The following is a 26,278-nucleotide window of genomic DNA, read 5'->3' on the forward strand; positions in this document are numbered from 1 at the left end:
AAATATTTTCATTAAAAATTTTCTGAACAAGTTTTCTTGGTTAGGAAAAATCTCTTCATGTGTTTTTTTTCACATGATTGTTTCAGTGAGAGGAAGGGAAATCCTAAAATGTTATCTTTACTTTGCTACAAAACCAAAGCCTTTGTGTCTTTTAGCTCTAATTATCATGAACAATCCTACAGAATATAATTTCTCATGTAATGAAGACCCAAAGTTAAATGAGTCATCTGGGGTGTACAGAACAGACCCTGCCCTCCAGGAGCAAAGAAAACATGGGTGACAAACATGGTCAGTCAGAGGGGGATGGCCCTGGACTTGGGGCAACCAGGAAGCTTTCTGAGGAGGTGGGGCCTTAAGCACAGCCCTGCGGTTCGGATGGGTGAGGGGGTGTATCTCAGGTAGATGGAGCACAGGTGAGGCTACATCAGCAAGCAAGGGGCACAGCTAAGGGGCATCACGAGGAGGGGTAGAGCCTGAGGATGGAAAGGCAGCAACGGCCTTGACTGTCATGTTACCAAGTGCAACCCACAAACCCCCTCTCCCGTGGAGGCAGACCCACAAGTACAGAGAGAATTCTTACCCCATCCACAGAGACGTAGGCCCGATCGTGGACGCCATTGAAGGGCGAAGAGAGGGGTGTTGGGTCGCTGCAGTCTTGAGGAAGTGTTGTTCGGTACAGCACAAACCCAAAGTACTGGTTAGAGAAGGATGCAAGAAAAAGACCTTCACGTTAGGAGAACTTGGTCACCCTCGATCTGTGTGAAAGTGACATTTCTAAAACCAGAGGAATGAAATGCTTTCCCAGCCTCGGCAAAAATTCCATCTGAGAGAAGGGAACTGGCTTCAATCTTCAGGTCATAGAATAAAACTATCACAGCAGCGAACTGCAAGGAAGCCTGAAGAGTGTTTTGTCAAACGTCAGCTCCCCTCCCACAAGAGGGAACTGGGCCCTGGAATGTGTTAAGTCATTTGCCCAGAATCACTCGGGGGATCCCATCATATATATCCCAAAGTTATTTCTGTTACCTCAAAAACCAGAACCAAAGACAACAACAACAAAAGGCAAATGGCAACAGAATGCTCGGTAAAACATTCTCCAGATTCTTGGGCTAAATCCGCTCTAACATACAAAACAAGAGTCAATCAGAAACTGTTTAAAGTGGAGGCACGAGGGCTTCCCTGGTGGCGCAGTGGTTGAGAGTCCGCCTGCCGATGCAGGGGACACGGGCTCGTGTCCCGGTCCGGGAAGATCCCACATGCCGCGGAGCGGCTGGGCCCGTGAGCCATGGCCGCTGGGCCTGTGCGTCCGGAGCCTGTGCTCCGCAGCGGGAGAGGCCACAACGGTGAGAGGCCCGCGTACCGCTAAAAAATAAAAAAAAAAAAAAATTAAAGTGGAGGCACGAGGGAAACCAACAGAGATGGGGGTGTAACCTGTCGCTAAGTCAGAAAGTACTTTGAGAGCGGGGATCCCTGGTCCGAAAGGTAGGGATCCATCAGCCTCGGTTCGTGGCTTCCTGCTGTGGCCATTAGCTGGGGGAGGTGGATAAATCCTGAGTCATACAAGAGAGTCCAAATGGAAATCCAGCAGGGAACAGAGACAAAGTTCCCTACTCCTCAGGTCCCAAAAGCAAGAAAGTGCACCCCAGGTAAGTGGAGAGGTGCCTTGCAGGAGTGGAAGGAAAACGCTAACACACGTTCCTGTGTCTGCGAAGGCAAAGCTGAGGCCTCTGGGGATGGGGTGGGGGGCAGCTGCAGGAGTACCAGGGCTGCACCCCACTCCCTGCCGCTGTGCCCGCCAAGGGGGTTGCTGGAAATAAATCTTCTATGGGCTTGTCTCAGATCTGAAACAGCCAGGGCCCAGGAGCCCCACCCGATCCGAGAGCACTGCCTTGGCCAAAGATGAGAGAGCAGAAGGGGTCTGAGGAAGAACGAGGGCTGCCGGTGTCAACACATGAGCCTGGGATTCACTTCCCAGGTCCCTACTGCTCCGTGTCGTGTCTTGTCTGATGTGCTCAGACCCTACTAGGTGGAGAAGACAGGTAGATGAGGACGTGGACATACAGTCAGTGTGTGTTAGAACCAGAGAAAGAACCTACCCAACGCTAATAAAAAAGTGTGGGGTGGGGAGCTTAATTAGTCATTTTTATTTATCACAAAGCAGTGCTGTTGGAGTGAAATCACAAGTATAACAATAGTAACTGGAGGCAGAAGATGTTAAAGTGAGATCAGATGTGCTATTATTCCTTCTAGAAGGTGATCTCCCTGGGAGGTCAGAAAGGAGGGCCGAGATAACTTTCCATTTCAAAAACGGGGCTGAGATCCTAAGTGATCAAACTGAACATTGAACCAAAGGCAAAAAGTGACCTCACGGGCATCCTGAAATGGTGCCCTGAGAAGAACACATCACCGCTGTCACGTTTGCGCCAAAAATGTTTCACTGAATCTAACCAGTGAGAGGCTGTATACAAAATTGGGCTGACCTCTTCAGACATGTCCATGTCATGAGAGAAAGAAAAAAAGACTCAGGAACCATTTCAGATGAAAGAAGACAATGTGTGATCATGAACTGGAAACTGGACTGAAAAACAGTTAAGCTATAAAGGACACTATTGGAATGACCAGGGCTACCTGACTTTGGAATGTGTATTAGATAATAGGATTGTATCAATGCTAAACTTCTTTCTTTTTAAAAAAATAAATTTATTTATTTATTTATATTTTAAATTTTGGCTGCGTTGGGTCTTCGTTGCTGCGCGGGCTTCCTCTAGTTGTGGTGAGCTGGGGCTACTCTCTGTTGCAGTGTGCAGACTTCTCGTTGCGGTGGCTTCTCGTTGCGGAGCACAGGCTCTAAGCACATGGGCTCAGTAGTTGTGGCTTGAGGGCTTAGTTGCTCCGCGGCATGTGGGATCTTCCCGGACCAGGGCTCGAACCCGTGTCCCCTGCATTGGCAGGCGGATTCTTAACCACTGTGCCACCAGGGGAGTCCCAATGCTAAATTTCTTAAGGGTGATCATTATTTACAGTCGTGTAGGAAAATGTCCTTCTTAAAAATATATGCTGTAATATTTAAAGGTGAAATGTCATGATGTTGACAACTACCTCAAACTGCTGGAAAAAAAAAAGCAGTTGACTGAGTATACACACAGAGAAAGATAAAGCAAGTGAAGTAACTGTTAACACTTGGTGAATCTAGGTGAAAGCTTTACGGGTGTTTGTTGTACTATTCTGGCAAGTTTTCCAAAATAAAAAGTTGGGGAAAACTTTCACAATAAAGATGGGGCTGTGGCCTGGAGATTAAACACACACACACACACACACACACACAAGATGTACTGTTCTTGTTCTCTTCAAAAGCAGGAAAAAGAATCTCTAATAACCTAATCTATTAAGAACACAGTCCTTCTACCTTTGAGCTAAGGACAAATAATTGTCTTTTTTGAGTAATAAAATAGTGGTTTTCCTCTGATACCTTTTAAGAAAGATTAATTATGTCCTAAATATACTCATTTTATAGCTTGTACAGAATTATGCTGAAGCAGGTTGAGCTACTACCTATCTGATAATAAGAAATGGGGGGAAAACACAGGAAAGATCAGCTCACCATGTAGTACTTAGAACTAAAGAGAGCGTGGAGATTCATGGTTAATTTATGTGGGGTCTGATTTATATACTTACCATTTTGGTCTCTGTGTTCAGAACAGGCAGTGCAGAAAGCACATTTTTGCAAGTAGAAAAAAGGTGAAGCATTACCTTTGAAGGCCTACCTGTTTCACCTGGATAAATGTCAAGGGATAAACGCTTTTTATGGGTCCAGAGGGACACAGAATGTCGAGAGCTTCCTCCACTGTCTTTAACTGAAAAGAAACAAAAGCAGCATTCACTCACTGTCACCCCTCCCTGGTAATCACAGTAGAGAATAACGTCATTGACCAACCTCTAAATAAATTGAAATGGTTCAAATTCTACTTAGTGCTGTCCCCCAGTCACCTCCAATCAATTCCATCTATTCCTTAACCCTGGATGAAAATTAACAGATGATAAACTTAAAAATAGTTTCAAACATAGCTATTTGCAAACACAACCTCCTGTATATGAAAGGCTCTTAAAATGCATGAAAACCAAAGCTCTGTAAAGCCTTCCCACCACTCCCAATGAAGTAGCTCCGACTGTGCCCTCCTCTGAATTGGTCTGCAGCACATTTCCCACGCCTGTATCACTTTCCAGTTGTTTATACCACTGCTGTCCTTGCTGACCGTCAGCTCCTTAAGGGCAGGGTCTGTACTGTGCTTACCTCCAATGCCAGCAGAAGGTAGACACTCAATTCATACTTATGTTGTGTATGCTTGCAGCTCACGGTGTTTATTCTGATGCAATAACAACAATGATAATGGCTATAAGCTCTGGCTGCCTCACCAAACTCCAGGGGAGACATCACTTTACCCGCATACCTCACTGAAACCTCACAACACCGGGAAAGGCAGGCATTACTGTCCCTTTTTAGGAAAGAAGAAACGGGGCTCAGAGCAGCTCACTTGAATCAAGGCGCAGACAGGATTTGCAGTTAGGTTTGGCTCCAAACCCAGGGCTTTCCCTAATACGATACTGGTCAGGAATTTTTTTTTTTTTTTGCGGTACACGGGCCTCTCACTGTTGTGGCCTCTCATGTTGCGGAGCACAGGCTCCAGACGCGCAGGCTCAGCGGCCATGGTCCACGGGCCCAGCCGCTCCGCGGCATGTGGGATCTTCCCGGACAGGGGCATGAACCCGTGTCCCCTGAATCGGCAGGCGGACTCGCAACCACTGCGCCACCAGGGAAGCCCGAAAAGAGTCTTAAGTACAGTCCCAATTCAGCTGAGTGGGTGCTTTCCCACTTGGACAACTAAAGGAACTCAACTCATGGTGAAAGCTTTTATCCTATATAACTATGTTCTACTTAAACTTCATTTAGTTATATGCCGATTTGCTATCTTCAATTGTATATATTTAGTTTCTGGTCTCACAGTTTTCCTTCCTGGTAAACAAAATGTGCTCTGGTACTAAGGTAGCTATGTTTTAGCAATGTTGTTGTTTGAAACATTTGCAGTTATTTTCTGTTGCATAAAAATAAAATTTTCACAGCTCTATAAAGACATAAACCGGGACTTCCCTGGTGGCACAGTGGTTAAGAATCGCCTGCCAAGGGCTTCCCTGGTGGCGCAGTGGTTGAGAGTCTGCCTGCCGATGCAGGGGACATGGGTTCATGCCCCGGTCCGGGAAGATCCTACATGCCGCGGAGCGGCTGGGCCCGTGAGCCATGGCCACTGAGTCTGCGCATCCGGAGCCTGTGCTCCGCAATGGGAGAGGGCACAACAGTGAGAGGCCCGCGTACTGCAAAAAAAAAAAAAAAAAAAAGAATCGCCTGCCAGTGCAGGGGACACAGGTCGGGAAGATCCCACATGCCGCGGAGCAACTAAGCCCATGCACCACAACTACTGAAGCCCATGCACCCTAGAGCCCGTGCTCCGCAACAAGAGAAGCCACCACAATGAGAAGGTCATGCTCCACAACGAAGAGTAGCCCCTGCCTGCCACAACTAGAGAAAGCCCACGCGCATCAATGAAGACCCAGCACAGCCAAAAATTAAAAAAAATTTTAAAAAGACACAAACCAACCCTTTCCTTAAGTAGCAGTAGCAATGAACAAGTAGAAGATACTCCCTTTACAAGTGTGATTAAAGTTTGGTTAATCTAAAGCAAGATTCCTATCAGGCAGAGAGACCACATTCTTTGTAGATCATAACACACCTGTCCGACACTAGGTGGAAAATGTTACAAGAGCTCAACCAACCAATAATACATCAAAGGGCTTCACGAATGGAAAAATTATACAATCATGTTTGGTATTTTGCTTAAAGATAAAAACTTATGATGCTATTTTAGAATTATCAAGATTTGTAAGAAATATGTAACTGTTTTTTCCTTGTGAGTTAACCCATGTAGGAGTTAGGGATTATCAGAGGGGAAAACCTGAAGACACAGATGGTCAAAACAAATTGATTTGGGCTTACGTCACTTCTATCAAATGAAACCTCGCTTCTTTGTCTCTTTCCCTAGAATAAAATGGTCTTCACTCATATTTATGATTCACTTCTAGCTTTCCCCCCGATGTCGCAATTACCATATAAGCCACAAGCCACGAGGACATAATTTTGAGATGGAGGGGAGTGTATAATTGAGGGTTAACGCCTGTGGCTTTTGAGAACCCCCTTTGAGAAAGGTGAATTATAGAAAAGAACACCACCAGCCATAACAATAAGGTGCACGTTATTCCCACAAGGGCTCCTAGTGCTGCTTTTGATATGGATAATGGCACCAAAATGATCTAAGAATGCCCACTCGTGCCCCACGTGCTCACCCTGTCAACATGCACACAGAGTCTCTCACCTCCCGTGTCTCCGTTTTCCCAGAAACATCATCCACCTCATCAGTCTCACAGGAAACAAGTTCACAGAAAAATAACGAACCGATTCCCCAGCATAACACTTTCACTCACGACTGCTGAATTCCACTTCCTCACTCTCAATGTTTCTGTCACTTTTTTTTCCTTACCTTTTTCAGACCAACTTTTCCATATGCAAACTTCGGTGTGGATGGAGGGATAGGGCCTTCCGGTACTTTTTCAAACTATAAACCAGAGTGGAAAAAGAGAGAAAAGAAAAACAGCCGTTAAACTCTCAGAAACATATCTATACAATTCATGTTTCAAAAGGAGGGTCAAAGAGTCAAACAACAGTGCCAGTGATTTTTGGAAAGGCAAAGGAACCAAAAACTCTCCCCAAAACAGAATCTAAGTATATATCTTTGTATGTCTTTTCTTTAAGCTCCAGGAATCATTCAAATAATTATAGAACAAAAGACTTCAAACCGAAAGCAAAAACAAGTAGAGAGAATAACGGTGACAGCAGAAGACTGAAGTGGAGGAGAAAAGGAAAAAGGTACATGGTAAAACGGACTCTGAAGGGAGGGAGTTTATAGTAGGAAAAGATTGTATTTGCAGATTAAATCTCATTGGTAGATTAAAGTTTTGTGTCAATGTTAAATTTGCTGTGGTTATATAAGAGCATATTCCTGCTTATTCTTACAAAATACACACTCAAGTATTTAGGGGTAAAGGGTCCTGATGTCTGCAACCCTCCAGAGGTTTAGGAAACACACGGGCTTAACGAGGGGCAAATGATGACGCAAATAGAGTGAAATGTTGACAGGGGTGAATCTGGGTGTGGAATATACAAGTGTTCTTTGTAATATTCTTAGTCTTGAAACTTTTCTGTAAGCTTGAAATTATTTTTAAATAAAAAAATTTAGAAAATAAAGCCTTATTAAATATGTACACACACAGAGTCACACACACAATTTATATTAACATCAGAAGGTATGGGTGTAATTCCCAGGTCTTAAAAATGTCTATGTCCATCTGGAATCTCCAAGTAGGTTGTATTCTGATCTGTCAGGATCCTTACAGTTCTTTCTTTCCTCCTTTCTCCCTTGCTTCCTTTCTCCCTTCCTTCCTTCCTTCCTCTCTCTTGCTCTCTCTGCTTCCCTTTTTAAAAGTAATAAAAAAGAAGAGAATAAAACACTGCTATAGTAAAAAGCAATAGTCTCCTGACTCACTATATTCTCTTAGTTCTGTTCTTCAGAGGAAACCATTTTAAAATCATTTAATTCTTCCAATTTTTGCTTCTTTTAGTCTCTAAATAATATACTCATCTGCTATTTCTTGTTCAGTCAATTTAAAGCATGATTATTGATTTCTTTAATACATGGGATTTAGCTCAGCTGTACTCTTCTGGGTGTCTCCCTTTCTTACCAGTGTGGTTATGTCATTTTCACTTTCTCTACTGGTTATGTTTGTAGCTTTAAATAATATCATATACCTTTATATCTCAGTTCTAACCAACTAAGACATCCCTTGTGTCCACACATTTAAAGATAAGGCTATTTGCATGCTTTGCTGAGCTCTCCTCTCCACTCCCACCTCCAAACCATCAACTGTACTTTTTACATTGTCAAGGTTAAAGTCTAGTCTATAGCCATAAGTCCTCCCTTCAAGTGTACATTGACTCTAAATTAAAAATCAGGGCTTCCCTGGTGGTGCAGTGGTTAAGAATCCGCCTGCCAATGCAGGGGACACGGGTTCAAGCCCTGGTCCAGGAAGATCCCACATGCCGCGGAGCAACTAAGCCCGTGTGCCACAACTACCGAGCTTGTGCTCTAGAGCCCGTGAGCCACAACTACTGAGCCCATGTGCCACAACTACTGAAGCCCTTGCACCTAGAGCCTGTGCTCTGAAACAAGAGAAGCCACCTTAATGAGAGGCCTGTGCACCACAACAAAGAGTAGCCCCTGCTCGCTGCAACTAAAAAGAAAGCCTGCATGCAGCAACGAAGACCCAACACAGTCAAAAAAAAAAAAAAAAAGTCATCAATGCTCACATTATTATAATTATATAAATATTGCTCTCTGCACAGCTAAGTGGCGGATATGTACTGGGATGGTATGTTCTCTCTCCTTGTAGATGATTTCTCTTCTTTTCCCTGGGGTTTCTAATTGCTTTCTTTTTTCCTGTCTGCCGTTAGGTTAACACCTCTTTAGGTTGTTCCAAATTTTCAGAGATGGTATCAAGCTTCTCCCACCACTCTTTCCCCCCACTAGAAAACTTCCTACTGGAACCCTCAGTCTTCCTGCTCCAAGGCTTCAGAGTCAAGGATTTTTTTTTAACTTTTATATTTTATTTATTTATTTATTTATTTATTTATTTATTGCCCCACCGCATGGCTTGTGGTATCTTGATTCCCTGACCAGGGATTGAACCTGGGCCCACAGCATTGAAAGCGCCAAGTCCTAACCACTGGACCACCAGTAAATTCCGAGAGTCCAGGATTTACCTTCATTATTCTTCTGGCTTTTCCCTCCTGTTTCTAGACTCATGACTTCCTCATTTCACTAAAGAAATCTCAAGTAACTTCCTAAGGACTGGTACATGGGAGGTAAACTTCCTGAATCTTTGCAATGTCTGAATATGTCACATTTAATTAATAATTTGGATGAGTATAGAATTCTATATTGAAAATCATTTTCCCTTAGAATGACAAGGGTACTGTTCTGTGTCCTCTATCACCTGGTGTGGCTCATGCCAGGCTCATTCCTGAAAAAGGTGACCAGCTTTTTCTCTCTAGAAGCTTGTAGGCTGTTTATCCTTGATGTCCTAAATTTTTATAAGGATGTGTCTGGATACATATGTTTTTTACATTCATTATGCTAGGCAACTCAGATATCCTTTTCTGTTTTGGAAAAAAAATCTGTACTGTTTCTTTGATGTTTTCTTTTTCTCCATTTTTTCCCCCCTTCCTTGTAAGTAACCTGCACATCCTAGATTCTTCCTCTGTATGTCTCATATATCCTCTCTTGTTTCCATCTCTGTCTTCTGGTTCTAATTTCTAGGATATTATTTTTAATTTCCAATAACTTTTTCTTGGTCTCCTTTATCAAAGTATCCTGTTCTTATTTTATGGATGCAATATCTTCTCAAATCTCTCTAAAGGATACACATTTGAGAAAGTTTGTTTTGTTTTGTTTAAGATCTCTCCTGTCTCCTGAATTCTGTTGCCTTTAGGGTTATTTTTCTGTTTATTTCATCTTGGTCTTTCTCTTTCCCTTTGCAGGTTTTACGGATGTGCTCAAACATCTGGCCGTCATCCTCAGTTGTCTATTCATATTTAACGGTAATGCAGATGAATGCGCTAGCATGTGCACACTCAGCTTCTCTCTGCCAGTCTTGCTCTGTGTACAGGCGCCAGGCTTGTGCAGTTGGGAGCTTTGTTTTAGGGTGACTTGGCAGGGAGTCAGACATAATATATGGGGTCTTTGCTCTGGGGCTGTTCTTTTTTTTTTTTTCAAAAAAAAAATCCTCTGATTTTCTTTTTTTTTTTTTAAATAAATTTATTTATTTTATTTATTTATTTTTGGCTGTGTTGGGTCTTTGTTGCTGTGTGCGGGCTTTCTCTAGTTGTGGCAAGCAGGGGCTACTCTTCGTTGCGGTGCGCGGGCTTCTCATTGGGGTGGCTTCTCTTGTTGCGGAGCACAGGCTCTAGGCACACGGGCTTCAGTAGTTGTGGCATGTGGGCTCAGTAGTTGTGGCTCGTGGGCTCTAGAGCGCAGGCTCAGTAGTGGTGCACGGGCTTAGTTGCTCCGCGGCATGTGGGATCTTCCCGGACCAGGGCTCGAACCCATGTCTCCTGCATTGGCAGGCGGATTCTTAACCACTGTGCTACCAGGGAAGCCCTGATTTTCTAACTGATAGAAAGATGCTTCTTTGATGGATAGTCTATTTCAAAGTGGGGTGAAGAAGTGAAGGACATGACAGGAAATATGTAGAGTTTCATCAGCCTTCCCATTTTCAGCTTTCATTTTCATCCTTTTCGTTTCCTTTCCTTTTCATTTCCACCCTTTCATTTCCATGCCTGCATTTCCAGGGCCCTGGCTCTCCAGGGTTCTTTAAGGCCGATCTCCCCCTGTTCCCTGTTCCTATAACCCCCTTTCTATCATCACTGGGAACCTAGATGTTCTCATCCTACTTCTTCAGTCACCATTGCTCCACCTATTTTTGTTTCCCAGAAATCCGTTGAAATCTCTCATGCATGGACAGCTCCCCTCTTGCTGGCTTCATTAGAAAAAAAAATCCTTTTTTATCATTTAGTAACATTTTGGAAGGGAGAAGAGACAGATATGTAGACAGACAGCCATCTTGAACTGGGAACCCTTTGTATTTCTAATATTCTGAGTCTATATTTCTGTGAAAATTTTTTAAAGATCATATTAAAAATGATCTTCATGACTCATAGTAACATGAATGTGAGGCCAGAGTTACTGCTAATTTTAGAGTAAGATGTAAGATCTCTCTTCCCAGCTTTCCCTGAAGTCTAGACCACATTCTTTCTTCTTTGTAAGCTGACCCACCCCATTCCCCCCAACCCCCATTCTGGTCAGTAAAATAAGTAAACACAAGTCCACAGAGGAGACCTGACAGCTGTACAATTCATTTTCTGAGGTCCCCTATACACTGCACATGGTAGTGACCATGGCACATCTAACTCCTGAAGTCAAGGTGGATTCCAATATAGCCAGGACTGCAATCCCTCTACCACACTGGAAGAAAAAGTCACCGCACAGACACCTTTATTCAACCTACATTCAGCCAGTTCTCTCATCTTATTTACTACTCACAAAGACCTTCATAGCTAGTTATTATATTTCCTTTTTAGAGCTGAGACTGAGGAACTTGCTCAAGATTTTAAAGAGGGCAAGGGAGGGAGCTGGGACTTTGATTCCAAGTCTAGTGTTGTTTCTACAGCTCCATCTTGACTCCTTTTTTGCTGAACAATAATGGAGTAGAAAGTGTCTTACCCCATAATTCCAAAACCAAAAAATCCCTCCAAACCTTCTCTCTTCTAGGTTTCCTCCTATACCCCCTCCCCACTTATGCACACATAAAGATAGGAGGTAATTTTGTAATTTGCTACTGACACTTACCAAAAGCACTTTTGACATGACCAAATAGTAACAATAATTTTATTTACTTGCATATTACAGTCAAACGGATATGACAGAATTTACATATGGTTATGTATGGTTTACATAACCATAACCTTCCAATATTAGGAGTTGAATTATTTCCAATTTTTGACATTATAAATAATATTGCAATGAACAACTTCATGTCTATAGCATTTTCCACGTTCAGAATTTTTTAAAAATAAAGTTCCAAGTAAGGGGTCAGTAGGTCAAATGATATAAGCATTTTATATGATTCTTAATATAGTGTATGCCAAAGCTTTCACCAAATGTCTATACTTGTTTATGTCTTTTGCCCAATTATCTAATTGGATCTTGAATTTTTAATCAGTGGTATGAGCTCATTATATTCTCATTATTAAGCCTCCATGTGTCTATTCCACTTGCCACAATCTTCTGTCTTTAAAAAAAATAATTATAGTGAGTTTTCATTGATTATCATACAGCAAAATTCTAATCTGTCCAACTGATTAATATGTCAGAAAAGAAATAGACAAATATGCCAAAATATTATACTTCTGAACCTTTATTTCTCCATAGTAATTTGTACTTTAATCATAGTTGGTTTTTTTTTTTTTTTTTTTTGCGGTACCCGGGCCTCTCACTGCTGTGGCCTCTCCCGCCGCGGAGCACAGGCTCCGGACGCGCAGGCCCAGCGGCCATGGCTCACAGGCCCAGCCGCTCCGCGGCATGTAGGATCCTCCCAGACCAGGGCACGAACCCATGTCCCCTGCATCGGCAGGCGGACTCTCAACCACTGCGCCACCAGGGAAGCCCTTTAATCATAGTTTTAAGAGCAGTCATAAATACTGCTTCTTATCCTACCTGTTTAGATGGACAAATTCAACATGGGAAGCTGCTCTTTTCCCAGTGTAATCCAATAGATTCAATGGTGACCAACTTTTCTTTTCCCAAGATCTCTAATGTTTTCATTCATTTATCTAACAAGCTCTTAGGAAGTACTTTGGGAAATTCCCTGGCCAGAGTTTAGGACTCCACGCTTTTACTGCCAGGGCCCGGGTTCAGTCCCTGGTCGGGGAACTAAGATCCCACAAGCCACGGCAAAAAAAAGGAAAGTACTTTGTGTCAGGTCTTATGCTTGGGACTAAGGATAATAACAGCCCCTAGTCCAGAGTGAGAACGTATAAACAAGTTATATCAGCAACCTAAGAGAAGTTGTGTCTTCAAGAGTTCCACAGTATAATGTGGTGACAGAAAACGAAGTGTGACTAAATCTTCAGAGAGACAAATCAAAGACAAACCCCAGAGAAGGTAATGAGATGTGTCCTCATTTTCCAGATGGATCAGGGCAGAGGGACCAGTGTGTGCAGAGGCCAGCAGTTGTAAACTGCACCTCCTGTAAAATTCTAGAATTTTATGTACCTTCATTTTAAGGCTAGAGACTCACATACAAGAAAGTGAGAATTGAATAGCACAGGGAACTATATTCAATATCTTGTAATAACCTATAATGGAAAAGAATCTGAAAAAGAATGAAAAAGTACTGAATCACTTTGCTGTACACCCCGAACCTGACACAACATTGTAAATTAACCACGCTTCGATATTTTTAAAGTGGTACAGAAAAAAAGGGGAGAATTGAAAGATGAGGCTTGATGAAAACAGGGGCAGAGTCATGGAAGGCATCCTGATGAGATCAGCATTTCAGAGAAACCACTCTGGAAGACAGACTAGAAAAGCCAGGTCTGTAGGAAATGAATAGACTAATGCCACAAGAGTACAGGTGATGCTTTAAAAGACTATCTATTTGGATTAGCAGATGCAAACTATTATATATAGGAAGGATAAACAACAAGGTCCTACTGTATAGCACAGGGAACTATATTCAATATCTTGTGATAAACCGTAATGGAAAAGAATATGAAAAAGAATATATATATATATATGTATATATGTATAACTGAGTCACTTCTGCTGTAGCAGAAATTAACACAACGTTGTAAATCAACTATACTTCAATAAATTTAAAAAAAGACTAACATTCATTAAGTAATATTCACATCGAACTCCTTAATTATCAGACATAAACACTGTGTCCACCAGCAACATGGATCATCAAGCGACAGCTGTGTCTACCCACTGAGCTAATGTCATTCCAGCCATAAACCAAGAAGGACAATCAATCAGCCAGTATAGACTGGTCCTGGGTCAAGTTTCAAACTTCATTAAGCTTCTGGAGTACTGAAAATCATGATGGCCATTCTCTCATGTCCAGTCCCCGCCCAGCCTCACTACCACCCTCATGGAATTCCGAGATCCCCTCCAGTCATCAAGGTCCTCAACTACAACTTAATTTCTGCAGAATGACCCATCTTCAGAAAGTCAGCTGGACTCACCTTTGATGGAGTCCCTATGAAGAACTGGAACAAAACTCTTTTAAAAATCGGTCTGAAATTCATTCAAAAGCATACAAAAATAAACTCATCACTGCCCCTCTGAGGAATTGCTACCAAGGAGGAGGGCGCTACCCTATAGTATTATGCTTCATCCTCGAGGTCAAGGTGTTAACCACGTCTGGTTGAGTTTTACCCACACCAAAGAGAATACATTTAAAAATGCAAATGTCACGAGCTTTGTCACGCCTTGAAGAGTCCTGTGCAAGGGCTGCCTGGAGTCTTCACCGCTGAGCACAAGCTTGTGCAGCCTGCTGGGAAATTCCCATCTCTAGGAGTCCATGTCAGTGAAACAGACTGTCCATCTCCATCCAGCTTACTCTTGAGATGAGCTAAAGAAGAGACCCATTCGACTTTTTAAGTCTTTGGTGAAGGAAAGAGGCAGGAAGAGCTATATATGGGGGTATTTATGATCCCATTTCTTTTCCTCGATGCAGACAAATACTTTGAATACCATCTAACAAACCATCGAAGTGAACATCTACAAAGGCTCAAAAGAAAGAGCTCACTTTTAAAGTCGTTCATTTCTCTCTTCCAAACCTGAAATATCAAAAAAGAGAAGTGGGGAAAGATGACCACATCTTAAGCTGCAATCTCTCATAAGCTACTGAATTACCTTAATTTCTGAAGACTGTCTCCTTCATGGGTTCATTTTACTGTGGCCACTGGTTAAATGCTTGGGATCCTCTGGGTTTGTCTTTTACTTGGCCCGTTGCCCTTCTCACTCAGCTTCAATCTCAACCTCTCCTGGACTTCAGCCTCCACCTCCACAATGACTGCAGAATCTGTGCCTAACGGATTCTTCTTGGAGCTTCTCACTCTTAAGTGAGGTGCTTGCCAGACAGACACCTCCACCTGGATGTCCTCAGAGGCATCCTGAGCTCAACTTGCTTCTCCCTCCCCCTTCCCACCTGTGCCTTCTCTGCAACCCTCTATGTTAGCTGCTGACCCCAATACCAATCTAGTTATCCAACCAAGGTTGTAACCTGGACAAATCAATGACTCCTCATTCTCCCTCACACCGGCATTCAGCCAGTTGCCAAATTCCATCAGTTTTACCTCCTGAATATTTTTCAAATCAACTGCTTCCTCTCCACTCCCCGTTGGCCCTGCCATCATCTAATTCCTAGGTTACTGCAGCAGCTGCTGAACTCATCTTCTGCAGCCAGAAGTGCCCCAAGGGAGGGTCCTAGCAGTGCGTTCTCATGGTTATAGGTTTTTGTAAAATTTGCAGAAGTAATGCAATTTAATCACAAAAGGCTAAGACCCTCGCCTCTTTCTGTTCCAGCTTTCCTGTGTTAAACATCCTCTTGGGCCAGGAGGCTTTAGAGTGGCTACAGGTATCTTTGAGATTCAACCAAACGAGAGTTGAGGTGGGGATTTATTTAATTTGGGCATAGAATATATTTACAAGGTTCACTGTCACTCCTATGAGTAGGTAAATTATTGCTAACAGATTATGCTGATTCGCAATATGATTGTGCTCTAAGGCATCCAGCTCCAGAAATATGTGGGTTGTGGAGGGGAAACAGGGTTTAAAATGTTATGGGGCCAGATCATCAAAAAATCTACAAACAATAAATGCTGGAAAGAGTGTGGAGAAAAGGGAACCCTCTTGCACTGTTGGTGGGAATGTAAATTGATACAGCCACTATGGAGAACAGTATGGAGGTTCCTTAAAAAACTAAAAATAGAGTTACCATATGACCCAGCAATCCCACTATTGGGCATATACCCTGAGAAAACCAGAGTTCAAAAAGAGTCATGTACCACAATGTTCATTGCAGCTCTATTTACAATAGCCAGGACATGGAAGCAACCTAAGTGTCCATCAGCAGATGAATGGATAAAGAAGATGTGGCACATATATACAATGGAATATTACTCAGCCATTAAAAGAAACGAAATTGAGTTATTTGTAGTGAGGTGGATGGACCTAGAGTCTGTCATACAGAGTGAAGTAAGTCAGAAAGAGAAAAACAAATACCATATGCTAACACATTTACATGGAATCTAAAAAACAAACCAAAAAAAGGTCATGAAGAACCTAGGGGCAAGACGGGAATAAAGACGCAGACCTACTAGAGAATGGACTTGAGGACACAGGGAGGGGGAAGGGTAAGATGGGACAAAGTGAGAGAGTGGCATGGACATATATACACTACCAAATGTAAAACAGATAGCTAGTGGGAAGCAGCCGCATAGCACAGGGTGATCAGCTCGGTGCTTTGTGACCACCTAGAGGGGTGGGATAGGGAGGGTGGGAGGGAGGGAGATGCAAGAGGGAAGAGATATGGGGATATATGTATATGTATAACTGATTCACTTTGTTATAAAGCAGAAACTAACACACCATTGTAAAGCAGTTACACTCCAATAAAGATGTTAAAAAAAAATGTTATGGGGCCAGGACCTGTCTATAGAAATGTCTTCCAAATATTACAGCTCATGCATGAAAGAATTTGAGAGATCTCCCCAGTTTAGATAACAATCCTAAATATTCATATAATGCTATCAGTAACAAAACGTGAAGCTTTCCTGTTTTTCTAAACTATCAATACTAAAAAACAAATTTCAATCAGTCACACTTGAGAAAGATTGCCAGTCTCTCTAGAGAAGAAGATTACAAACATTGTTGTCTTCCGAAGAGACAATAAAACAGCATGCAGCCAAAAGAATATAAGGAAAGAAGGATGGCAGAGGTGTTTCAGTTAATAAAGCCAAAATATGTTTTTAAGTTTTGTGATGTTTGCAATTTTTTTTTTTTTTTTTTTTTTTGCAGTATGCGGGCCTCTCACTGTTGTGGCCTCTCCCGTTGCGGAGCACAGGCTCCGGATGCGCAGGCTCAGCGGCCATGGCTCACGGGCCTAGCCGCTCCACGGCATATGGGATCTTCCTGGACCGGGGCACGAACCCGTGTCCCCTGCATCGGCAGGTGGACTCTCAACCACTGCGCCACCAGGGAAGCCCTGCAATTATTTTAATTAAAAAAAATTTTTAATTTGTAATGATTTTTAAACAATTTTTATTGGGGTATAGTTGATTAATATTTTGTTAATTTCAGGTGTACAGAAAAGTGAATCAGTTATACATATACATATATCTACTCTTTTTTCTTTTTAGATTCTTTTCCCATATAGGCCATTACAGAGTAATGAGTAGAGTTCCCTGTGCCATACAGCAGGTTCTTATTAGTTATCTATTTCATATACTGTAGTGGGTATATGTCAATCCCAATCTCCCAATTTATCTCTCCCCCCACATATCCCCTGGTAACGGTAAGTGTGTAATGATTTTTTTTTTTTACTCATTTAACTATACATTCGCTTTTGGTGCCTCACTCAGTACCCTTTCTGAAATGTATATCTGACTATGTCACATGATGTATTCAGCAGCATTAATGTTCTTGGTGAAGGAGGAGATAGCATCACCTATACCTTAAGGAGAAAGCATGGCAGTGTTGGTTCCCACTAGAGGGGGAGAAGAGACCAGGATGTAAATAGAGAAGTGCAGGTAATTAAAGGTCCAGTTGAGGTTGGAAGTACAAATTCCTGTTCCAGCCAGTCCACACTGAAGTTCACAGTCCTCCTGCCTGGTTTCAGGGCCAGAGTGTGACAGCAGAATGGTCCAGGCCAGTGGATTGTGGAGCAGGTGCCCTTGAACAGCAGCAGAGAGGGCTATGGAGGGTGATGGTGAAAGACCCTAACAGCCATCAATCCTAAGAGCCAGTGAAGATCAAGAAAATGTGAGGGGTTGCAGGGGTTGGGGGAAGGGGCAGAAAGAAGTAGCTAAATATGTGGGAGAATAAAGACGTGAGGTTATGATGAGGCCAAAGATTAGATGATGTTTTGTGCAAGAAAAGCACATGTAAATATCTGCTTTTAAATTTGACTTGGATTGTTTTTCTATGTTAAGCATAGAAAAACTCATTATTTCAGAAGGTAAATGATTCTAAAAATAAACCTGCCAGCAACAGCACTGAGAGGTATATACCCAAAGGAATCAAAAGCAGGGACTTGAACAGATACTTGTGCCCCAATGTTCAATGTAGTATCATTCAAAATAGCCAAAAGATGGAAACAACCCAAGTGTCCATCAAGAGATGAATGAGCTGAATAGATAAACAAACTGTGGTATACAAGTCATCCCTCTGTATCTGCAGAGTATTGATTTCAGGACCCCCACAGACACCAACATTCCAGGAAGCTCAAGGGACTTGAGTACATCTGCATATGTTCCGTGCACATTCTCTCATATATTTCACATCAGCTCTAAATTACTTATAATACCTAATACAGTGTAAATGCTATGTAAATAGTTGTAAATACAATGTAAATGTTATGTGAAAAATTGCCTGCATGCAACAGACTCAAGTTTTGCTTTTTGGAACTTTCTGTAATTTTTTTTTTTTTTTAATATTTTCAAGCTGTAGTTGGTTGAGTCTGCGGATGTGGGACCCACAGATATGGAGGGCTGCCTGTATATATACAATGAAGTATTATTCACCCATGAAAAGAAATGAACTTCTGAAACATGCTATAACATGAACCTTGAAAACATTATGCTAAGTGAAATAAGTCAGACACAAAAGGAAAATATTGTATGGTTCCACTTTTGTGAAACATCTACAATATGCAAATTCACAGAGGCAGAAAGTAGACTAGTGCTTACCGGTGGCTGAAAGGAAGGGGAAATGGGGAGTTATTGCATAATAGTTAGCGTTTCTGTCTGGGTGGATGAAAAGATTTTGTAAATAGATAATGGCGATGGTTACGCAACATTATGAATGTAATTAATGCCACTGAATTGTACACTTAAAAATGGTTAAAATGGGGCTTCCCTGGTGGCACAGTGGTTGAGAGTCCGCCTGCCGATGCAGGGGACACGGGTTTGTGCCCCGGTCCGGGAAGATCCCACATGCCACGGCGCGGCTGGGCCCGTGAGCCATGGCCACTGAGCCTGTGCGTCTGGAGCCTGTGCTCCGCAACGGGAGAGGCCCACGTACCGCAAAAAAAACCAAAACCAAAAACAAAAACAAAAAATGGTTAAAATGGCAAATTTTATGTTATATATATTTTATCACAATTTAAAAAAATTAACATACAAAACCCACTGAATTGTGTATTTTAAATGGATGAAGTCTATGGTATGTGATTTATATCTAAATAAATTTGTTTAAAAATAAACAAACCTGAAGTGGTTTGTGAGATGAGGCAACAGACTGTAAAAGAAATAAGTCCACAGGCACTACAATAAAATCAAAGAAATCAGTAATTTAAAAAGGGAAGTACAATGGAATATTTATGTACCATTTAAAGAGACAAAAAAATTAAATATAGTGTATGTGGATGCATGTATTTGTGGTAAAAAATCACAAAAATGTGTGTGAAGGATAAATACTATTCCTCCTCCTCCCTCTGAGGAGGGAGGAGAAGAAACAGGAAATAAACCCAGCTTTATCTGTGATGTATTTTCTTAAAATATCAGAAGCAAAGATTTCATAATAACCTGTGTTAAATCTAGGTACCAGGTACATGGATGTGTGTGACATTATTTTATATATTTAACTTTTTTTTTTTTTTTTTTTTTTTGCGGTATGCGGGCCTCTCACTGTTGTGGCCTCTCCCGTTGCGGAGCACAGGCTCCGGACGCGCAGGCTCAGCGGCCATGGCTCACGGGCCCAGCCGCTCCGCGGCATATGGGATCCTCCCAGACCGGGGCACGAACCCGTATCCCCTGCATCGGCAGGCGGACTCTCAACCACTGCGCCACCAGGGAGGCCCTATTTAACATTTTTTAAGTAGGTTATATTTTAAAGACAACTATATATAATAATATTTCTCATAAAGAAATAAAAGACTCCTTTTATAATGATATTAGTTTTAGAAACATGGAATATTTGGGAACAAACATATTAAGAAATGGACAGGGACTATTTTAAGAAAACTTTAGAACAAGAAGGACATCAGAGAAGACTTGAATAGATAGAAAGGCATTTTCTTAGCTAAGACTCAACCTTGTAAATATCACCCCTAATTTGATGTATAAACTTAAAACAAAATAGGTATCTCGAGTTTTTACTTTGTTTTGAAGTTGATAGAATAATACGAAAGTTTACATAGAAAAGTAAACTTGCAGGAATAGCCGGAGAAATACTGAAAGACTAAAGATGGAAGACTAATCCTACCAGATAATAAAACATTGTAAAGGTAACAATTAAAACAGTTTGGTATTAATAAAAGAGAAAAAAAAATCAATAACATTGGGCTTCCCTGGTGGCGCAGTGGTTGAGAGTCCGCCTGCCGATGCAGGGGACATGGGTTCGTGCCCAGGTCCGGGAAGATCCCACATGCCGCGGAGCGGCTGGGCCCGTGAGCCATGGCCGCTGAGCCTGCGCGTCCGGAGCCTGTGCTCCGTAACGGGAGAGGCCACAACAGTGAGAGGCCCGCATACTGCAAAAAAAAAAAAAAAAAAAAAAAAAAAAAATCAATAACATAAAAGAAAATGTTCAAAAATAGACCCAAATACTTATGGAAATTAAGTAGGTGACAAAATGGGCACATCAAACCAGTGGCAAAATAATTGATGTCAATAAAAAGGGCTGGGATAACTGTCTAGTCATTTAAGAGATGAATATATATACATGTATAACTGAATCACTCTGCTGTACAACAGACACTAACACAACATTATAAATCAACTATACTTCAATTAAAAAAAAAAGAGAAAAGTAAAGAAAGAAATGAACCCTTCAGGGACTTCCCTGGTGGCACAGTGGGTAAGACTCCACGTTCCCAATCCAGGGGGCCTGGTCAGGGAACTAGATCCGACATGCATGCCACAACTAGGGAGCCCGCCTGCTGCAACTAAGGAGCCCACGTGCTGCAACTAAGACCTGGTGCAACCAAATAAATAAATAAATATTTAAAAAAAGAAAGAAAGAAAGAAAGAAATGAACCCTTCAGCCCCACGTAAGTCTTCAGAGACTGCTGCTTCGCCAACAGCTTTCAGTGCAACCTCAGGAGAATTCACGAGCTAGAACATCCAGCTAAGCCACCCCTAGATTCTTTACCCTCAGAAGCTGTGTGAGGTCATAACATTTGTTTTTGTTTTTTTTAAATTAATTAATTAATTTAATTTTTATTTTTGGCTGCGTTGGGTCTTCGCTGCTGCTGCGGGCTTTCTCTAGTTGCGGTGAGTGGGGGCTACTCTTCGTTGCAGTGCGCGGGCTTCTCATTGCGGTGGCTTCTCTTGTTGCGGAGCATGGGCTCTAGGCGCACGGGCTTCAGTAGTTGTGGCACACGGGCTTAGCTGCTCCACGGCATGTGGGATCTTTTCAGACCAGGGCTCGAACCCATGTCCCCTACACTGGCAGGCGGATCCTTAACCACTGCACCACCAGGGAAGTCCCACATTTGTTGTTTTAAGCTACTGAATTTGTAGGTAATTTGTTGTACAGCAATAAATAGGGGAGAAAACAAATCTCCCTTGAAGATTCACATCCACAACTAGCCCACAACTAAAATACATGACATTCAGAGCGTGTAAGTCAGGAAGGATGTAATTGGAGTTAATGTGAGATAAAGTTCTGGTTGTAGGAAGGAAGTAAAGATATGGATTAATTTTAAATTCTTATAAGTAAAAACTGAATGTTAAAGTTTTTTGAAAGCCAGACATAAAGGAGTGCATACTGTATGAACCCATCTATATAAAGTCAAAAACAAGCACAGCTAACCTATGGTGATAGAGGTCAATGGGAGGCCAATGACCAGAAGGAGCATGAAGGGAGCTTCTGGGGGGCTGTGTGTTGGTTCCAGGGGTTCACGCTGTTCTATACTGAGTTGTATTTTGGGGGGGGTACATATTTCACACTTCAATAGGTAACCACTAGAAGAATAAAAATATAGTGCTTCCCTGGTGGCGCAGTGGTTAAGAATCTGCCTGCCAATGCAGGGGACACGGGTTTGAGCCCTGGTCCGGGAAGATCCCACTTGCCGCGGAGTAACTAAGCCCATGTGCCACAACTACTGAGCCTGTGCTCCAGAGCCCGCGAGCTACAACTCCTGAAGCCTGGGCGCCTAGAGCCCATGCTCTGCAACAATAGAAGCCACCGCAGTGAGAAGCCCGCACACAGCAACAAAGACCCAACGCAGCCAAAAATAAATAAATTAAATAAATTTATTTTTTAAAAAAAAGAATAAAAATATAGTAAATAACATCCAAACTAGGGTGGGAGGGAGATGAAATAAGGACACAAAAATAAACAGTTTAAAAGAAAGTAATAAGGGAAGACAAAACAGAAGAGCTGGACAAATAGATTATTATAAGATGGTTGAAATGAATTGATGTGTATCAAGAATTATAATGAATGACAATGAACAAGTGCACCAGTTAAAAGACAAAAATGTTCAAACAAGATTTTTTTAAAATCCAGCTATATCCTGTTTACAAGGGACACGTTTTTATTTTTATTTTTTTAATTGAAGTAATGTTGATTTACAATGTTGTGTTAAGTTCTGCTGTACAGCAAAGTGATTCAGTTATACATATACATTCTTTTTTTTTTTTTTTTTTTTTTCTTTTTGCGGTATGTGGGCCTCTCACTGTTGTGGCCTCTCCCGTTGCGGAGCACAGGCTCCGGATGCGCAGGCCTAGCGGCCATGGCTCACGGGCCCAGCCGCTCCGCGGCATATGGGATCCTCCCAGACCGGGGCACGAACCCATATCCCCTGCATCGGCAGGCGGACTCTTAACCACTGCGCCACCAGGGAGGCCCCATATACATTCTTTTTTATATTCATTTCCATTATGGATTATCACAGGATATTGAATATAGTTCCCCATGCTATACAGCAGGACCTTGTTGTTTATCCATTCTGTATATAATAGTTTGCATCTGCTAATCTCAAACTCCCAATCTATCCCTCCCTCCCCCTTGGCAACCATAAGTCGGTTCTCTACGTCTGTTGAGTCTGTTTCTGTTTCCGGACACGTGTTTTTTTTAAAAAGGATATAAAAAGGTTGAAATTAAAGCATTATGAAAGATATACCAGATAAATACTAACCAAAAGAATGCAGGTAGTATTAGTATCAGACAAAACAGACTTTAAGGCAAAAAGCATTATCAGAGATAGATGACTTCCATATAATGATACTAAAAGATTTAATTCTCAATCTACATATTAATAACATGGCCTCAAAAACTGACAGAACTACAAGAAGAAATACATAAACACAACTCTCTCAATAACTAATAGAATAAACTGACCAAAAAATTTAGGAAGGATATCAAAGATATCAGCAGCACCATTAATAAGCTTAATCTAATGAACACATATACAGATTATAGCCAACAATTATAAAACACGAAGTCTTTTTGAGAATACACAGAATATTTGTTCATATTGGTATAGGCCAGGCTCTACCGAGAGGTTCAAGAAACTTCAAGGGATTGGTATCATACACACTACATTCTCCAACCACAATGCAAATATGTGAGAAACCAACAGACTAGAAAAATACTTATGTTTAATAATTTAAAAACTCACTTCTGAACGTTTGAAGGGTCAAAGAGAAATCAAAATAGGCATGTTTAAAAGCAAACAATAATAAATATATTACATATCAAAACTTATGAGATGGCACCATAGCAGTACTTGAAGGAAATGTATAGACTTGAGTATTTATATTAGAAAAGAAAAGAAGAAAGCCCAGTTTAAAAAGCTAAACTTCAAATAAAGGAAGGAAATAATAAAGATAGGAATAGAGAGCTTTGAAACAGAGAACAAATGTACAAGACAGGACTTGGGAGTCATCACTCTAAATTCTACAGAGATTAAACCCACAATAAAAATCACACGAGCAACATTTTAACCACACATCTGAAAACGTAGATCAAATGGACAAACTCTAAGAGTAGTTAAGTATAGATCATATTTTTCAATATGTTTAAAAATTTTCATAATATAAATAACACTTAGGCTTAAACTAAGACTACAGTATACCTAAAACTAACAGAAAAAAAAGTCCATACCATATATAGGCAGAAAATCTTTGTTTTTTAACTTCAAAACTCAGGTGACTGAGCAGAAAAACTGTGGGTTTTTTTTTAAAGCCACACAGACAGGAAACCCCACCTGGGTGCGTTAGATGCCTCAAAGGTCACAACGTTAGCAGGACTAAGCATTCAGGTGTCAGGCCAGGAAGAAACAGCAATCACTTGCCCCAAATAGAAAAATGAAGCATTGCTGACAGCTCACATTTGTACCGTGTTCAGAATGCCCATGGATTTTCTTTCCTGCATACTTCAGCTACTTATGTGGACACACATTTTCTTCTGTTTAGTATGAATAATAGTATAAACGGCCACCGCTTACTGGACAACAGATGTGTCAGGGCTATACCGGAGGCCTTACCTGTGCTCTTTTTAATCCTTACAACGTACTGTGGAGTACCTTGCTGACAGGCTCACTCTTAATCGGGTGGGAACAAGACTCAAGGCCAAGTCTTGCTCATGCTTCTCTTCATCCGTCCTTTTAAACACAAAGGCTCCAGGAAGTTGTCTACAGAGCATTGTGAGTCCCGGGCAGGCTCTGGCCCAGACCAGCCCCTGCAGCCCGTACAAAGCACTCACCTGCTGAATAACATCCCGCACAGCAAAATACTTCTCACTGAGGTCCCCGGCCTCGCTCAGGGGGGCATCATAGTCGTAGCTGGTGGGCTGTGCTTGGTAGGGCGTGTTGGCCCCTGGAAGACAAAACCGTGCCACTAGCTACTAAGGAAGGCCTTCCCCTGGGACAAGTTCTTTGGGATTCATGGCTCGGCATTGTGGAGGGAGAAAATAAGGAACACATTAGAGCCAACTGTTAAGTGACACAGAGGTGGCCCTCAGGAGGCAAGGTTTAGAGAAACGAGTTTCTTCCTGCAGGTGGCCCTCGCCAAGCTCTTAGAGTCTACGGAGCACTTTCCCCATCCACTCTCTCAGCGACCCCAGCAGACAGCCCTGTCACTGGACAAGCAGGGCCTCTGAAGCTCCCCCCAAAATCCCTGGACATCTCACAACCAGCAACGGCAAGGCTCATGGCATGACCCACATGTCTGACTGTTAACCCTGCAGCCGTGATCTTGTTCATGACCTCATGTGTGGCTGAGAAAAGGTCCATGGTGGACACACAGTTTTCTGGGCCCAGGATCAGCTGCAAACAACTAAGGGGCTATCAGACCAAACAAACTGGGAGATGACTGCAGACGCACATCAGCCCACTGAAAGTCAAGTGTAACCTTGGGTGTTTGTAATGTCTGCAAAGAGTTAGGGGGTGCTGTGGTGTGCCTCTCACATTGACCTTCAGGGCCCAGGCACTCACTCATTCCCCCAGTTACCGGGAGTGCTGGCTGAGTGCCCCTCTCTGGTCCTTGACCTCTGCTGGGCCGCCTTGCCCAAGATTACACCCCTCCTGGGATCGCCCACATCCAAAGATTGACCAGTGCAGGGATATAAAAGCCCAGTCCCCTTGCCTCAAAGGGCCATCCCAGCTCCAGAGCTCCCTCTAGAATCAGCTGAGCCACTTCTGAGACTGCATCACTGCCCAGCTTCTCCTTCTGCCCAATCCTGACTCTCACTGGTGTTGCCGCTGGGAGCACACCCCAATAAACTTGTGCCAGGCAATCTCAGAGTCCGTTTCCCAGGGGTCGTGACCTGCCACAGAGACTAATAGATAATGCCAATACTGTGGATGCAAAAAGCAAACAGCGTTGCAATTATTATCCAAGGGGCACAGTCTAGACCAGTGGGCCCCAGCCTTGTCACAGGTGATATTCACAGGTAGGAGACTCTGCAAATTTGGGCAGTGACCCTGTGTCAGCACAACCTGCCCTGGACTGAGAGTCACGTGGAGAGCTGGTTAAAACACACTCCTCAGCCCAACCTGGGATTCTGATTCACCAGGGCTAGGGTCAGACCTGAGACTCTGCATTTCTAAGTAAGCCTCCCAGGTGACACTGACGCTGTTTGCAGACCAGCAAGGCTCCATGCCACCCCTTTCTCTTCTATTCCAGAGAGCATTTTGCAGTGCAAGTGTGTGAAAGAATACAGTTATTTTAGGATAATCTTATATCCAATCTAATTTTTAAGTAAATGAGGCACAAAATCTGACAGTTCACTATGCTTTAGTAACGAATTCCTTGGAGTGATCCCACAGCTCACGAATGATGGAGCCGCCCTGGGTGATCCTACTGGTGGCGGGGTTGACAGATGAG

The 26,278-nt window shown here is 42.4% G+C and overlaps 1 protein-coding gene across 1 annotated transcript in view; it reads right to left on the reverse strand.

Moving 5' to 3' along the window:
* The window catches only part of GLB1 (galactosidase beta 1), a 92,090-nt gene that overhangs the window by 25,260 nt on the left and 40,552 nt on the right, over positions 1 to 26,278 (reverse strand). Inside the window, exons 10-13 of the mRNA XM_060110956.1 lie at positions 24,657 to 24,769; positions 6,588 to 6,662; positions 3,765 to 3,854; positions 581 to 694 (exon numbers count right to left, since the gene is read on the reverse strand). Coding sequence (XP_059966939.1) covers positions 581 to 694; positions 3,765 to 3,854; positions 6,588 to 6,662; positions 24,657 to 24,769 — 392 coding nt within the window. The remainder of the gene's footprint in view (positions 1 to 580; positions 695 to 3,764; positions 3,855 to 6,587; positions 6,663 to 24,656; positions 24,770 to 26,278) is intronic.

Source organism: Mesoplodon densirostris, chromosome 10 (assembly GCF_025265405.1).
Source record: "Mesoplodon densirostris isolate mMesDen1 chromosome 10, mMesDen1 primary haplotype, whole genome shotgun sequence".
Classification (NCBI taxonomy): Eukaryota; Metazoa; Chordata; class Mammalia; order Artiodactyla; family Ziphiidae; genus Mesoplodon; species Mesoplodon densirostris.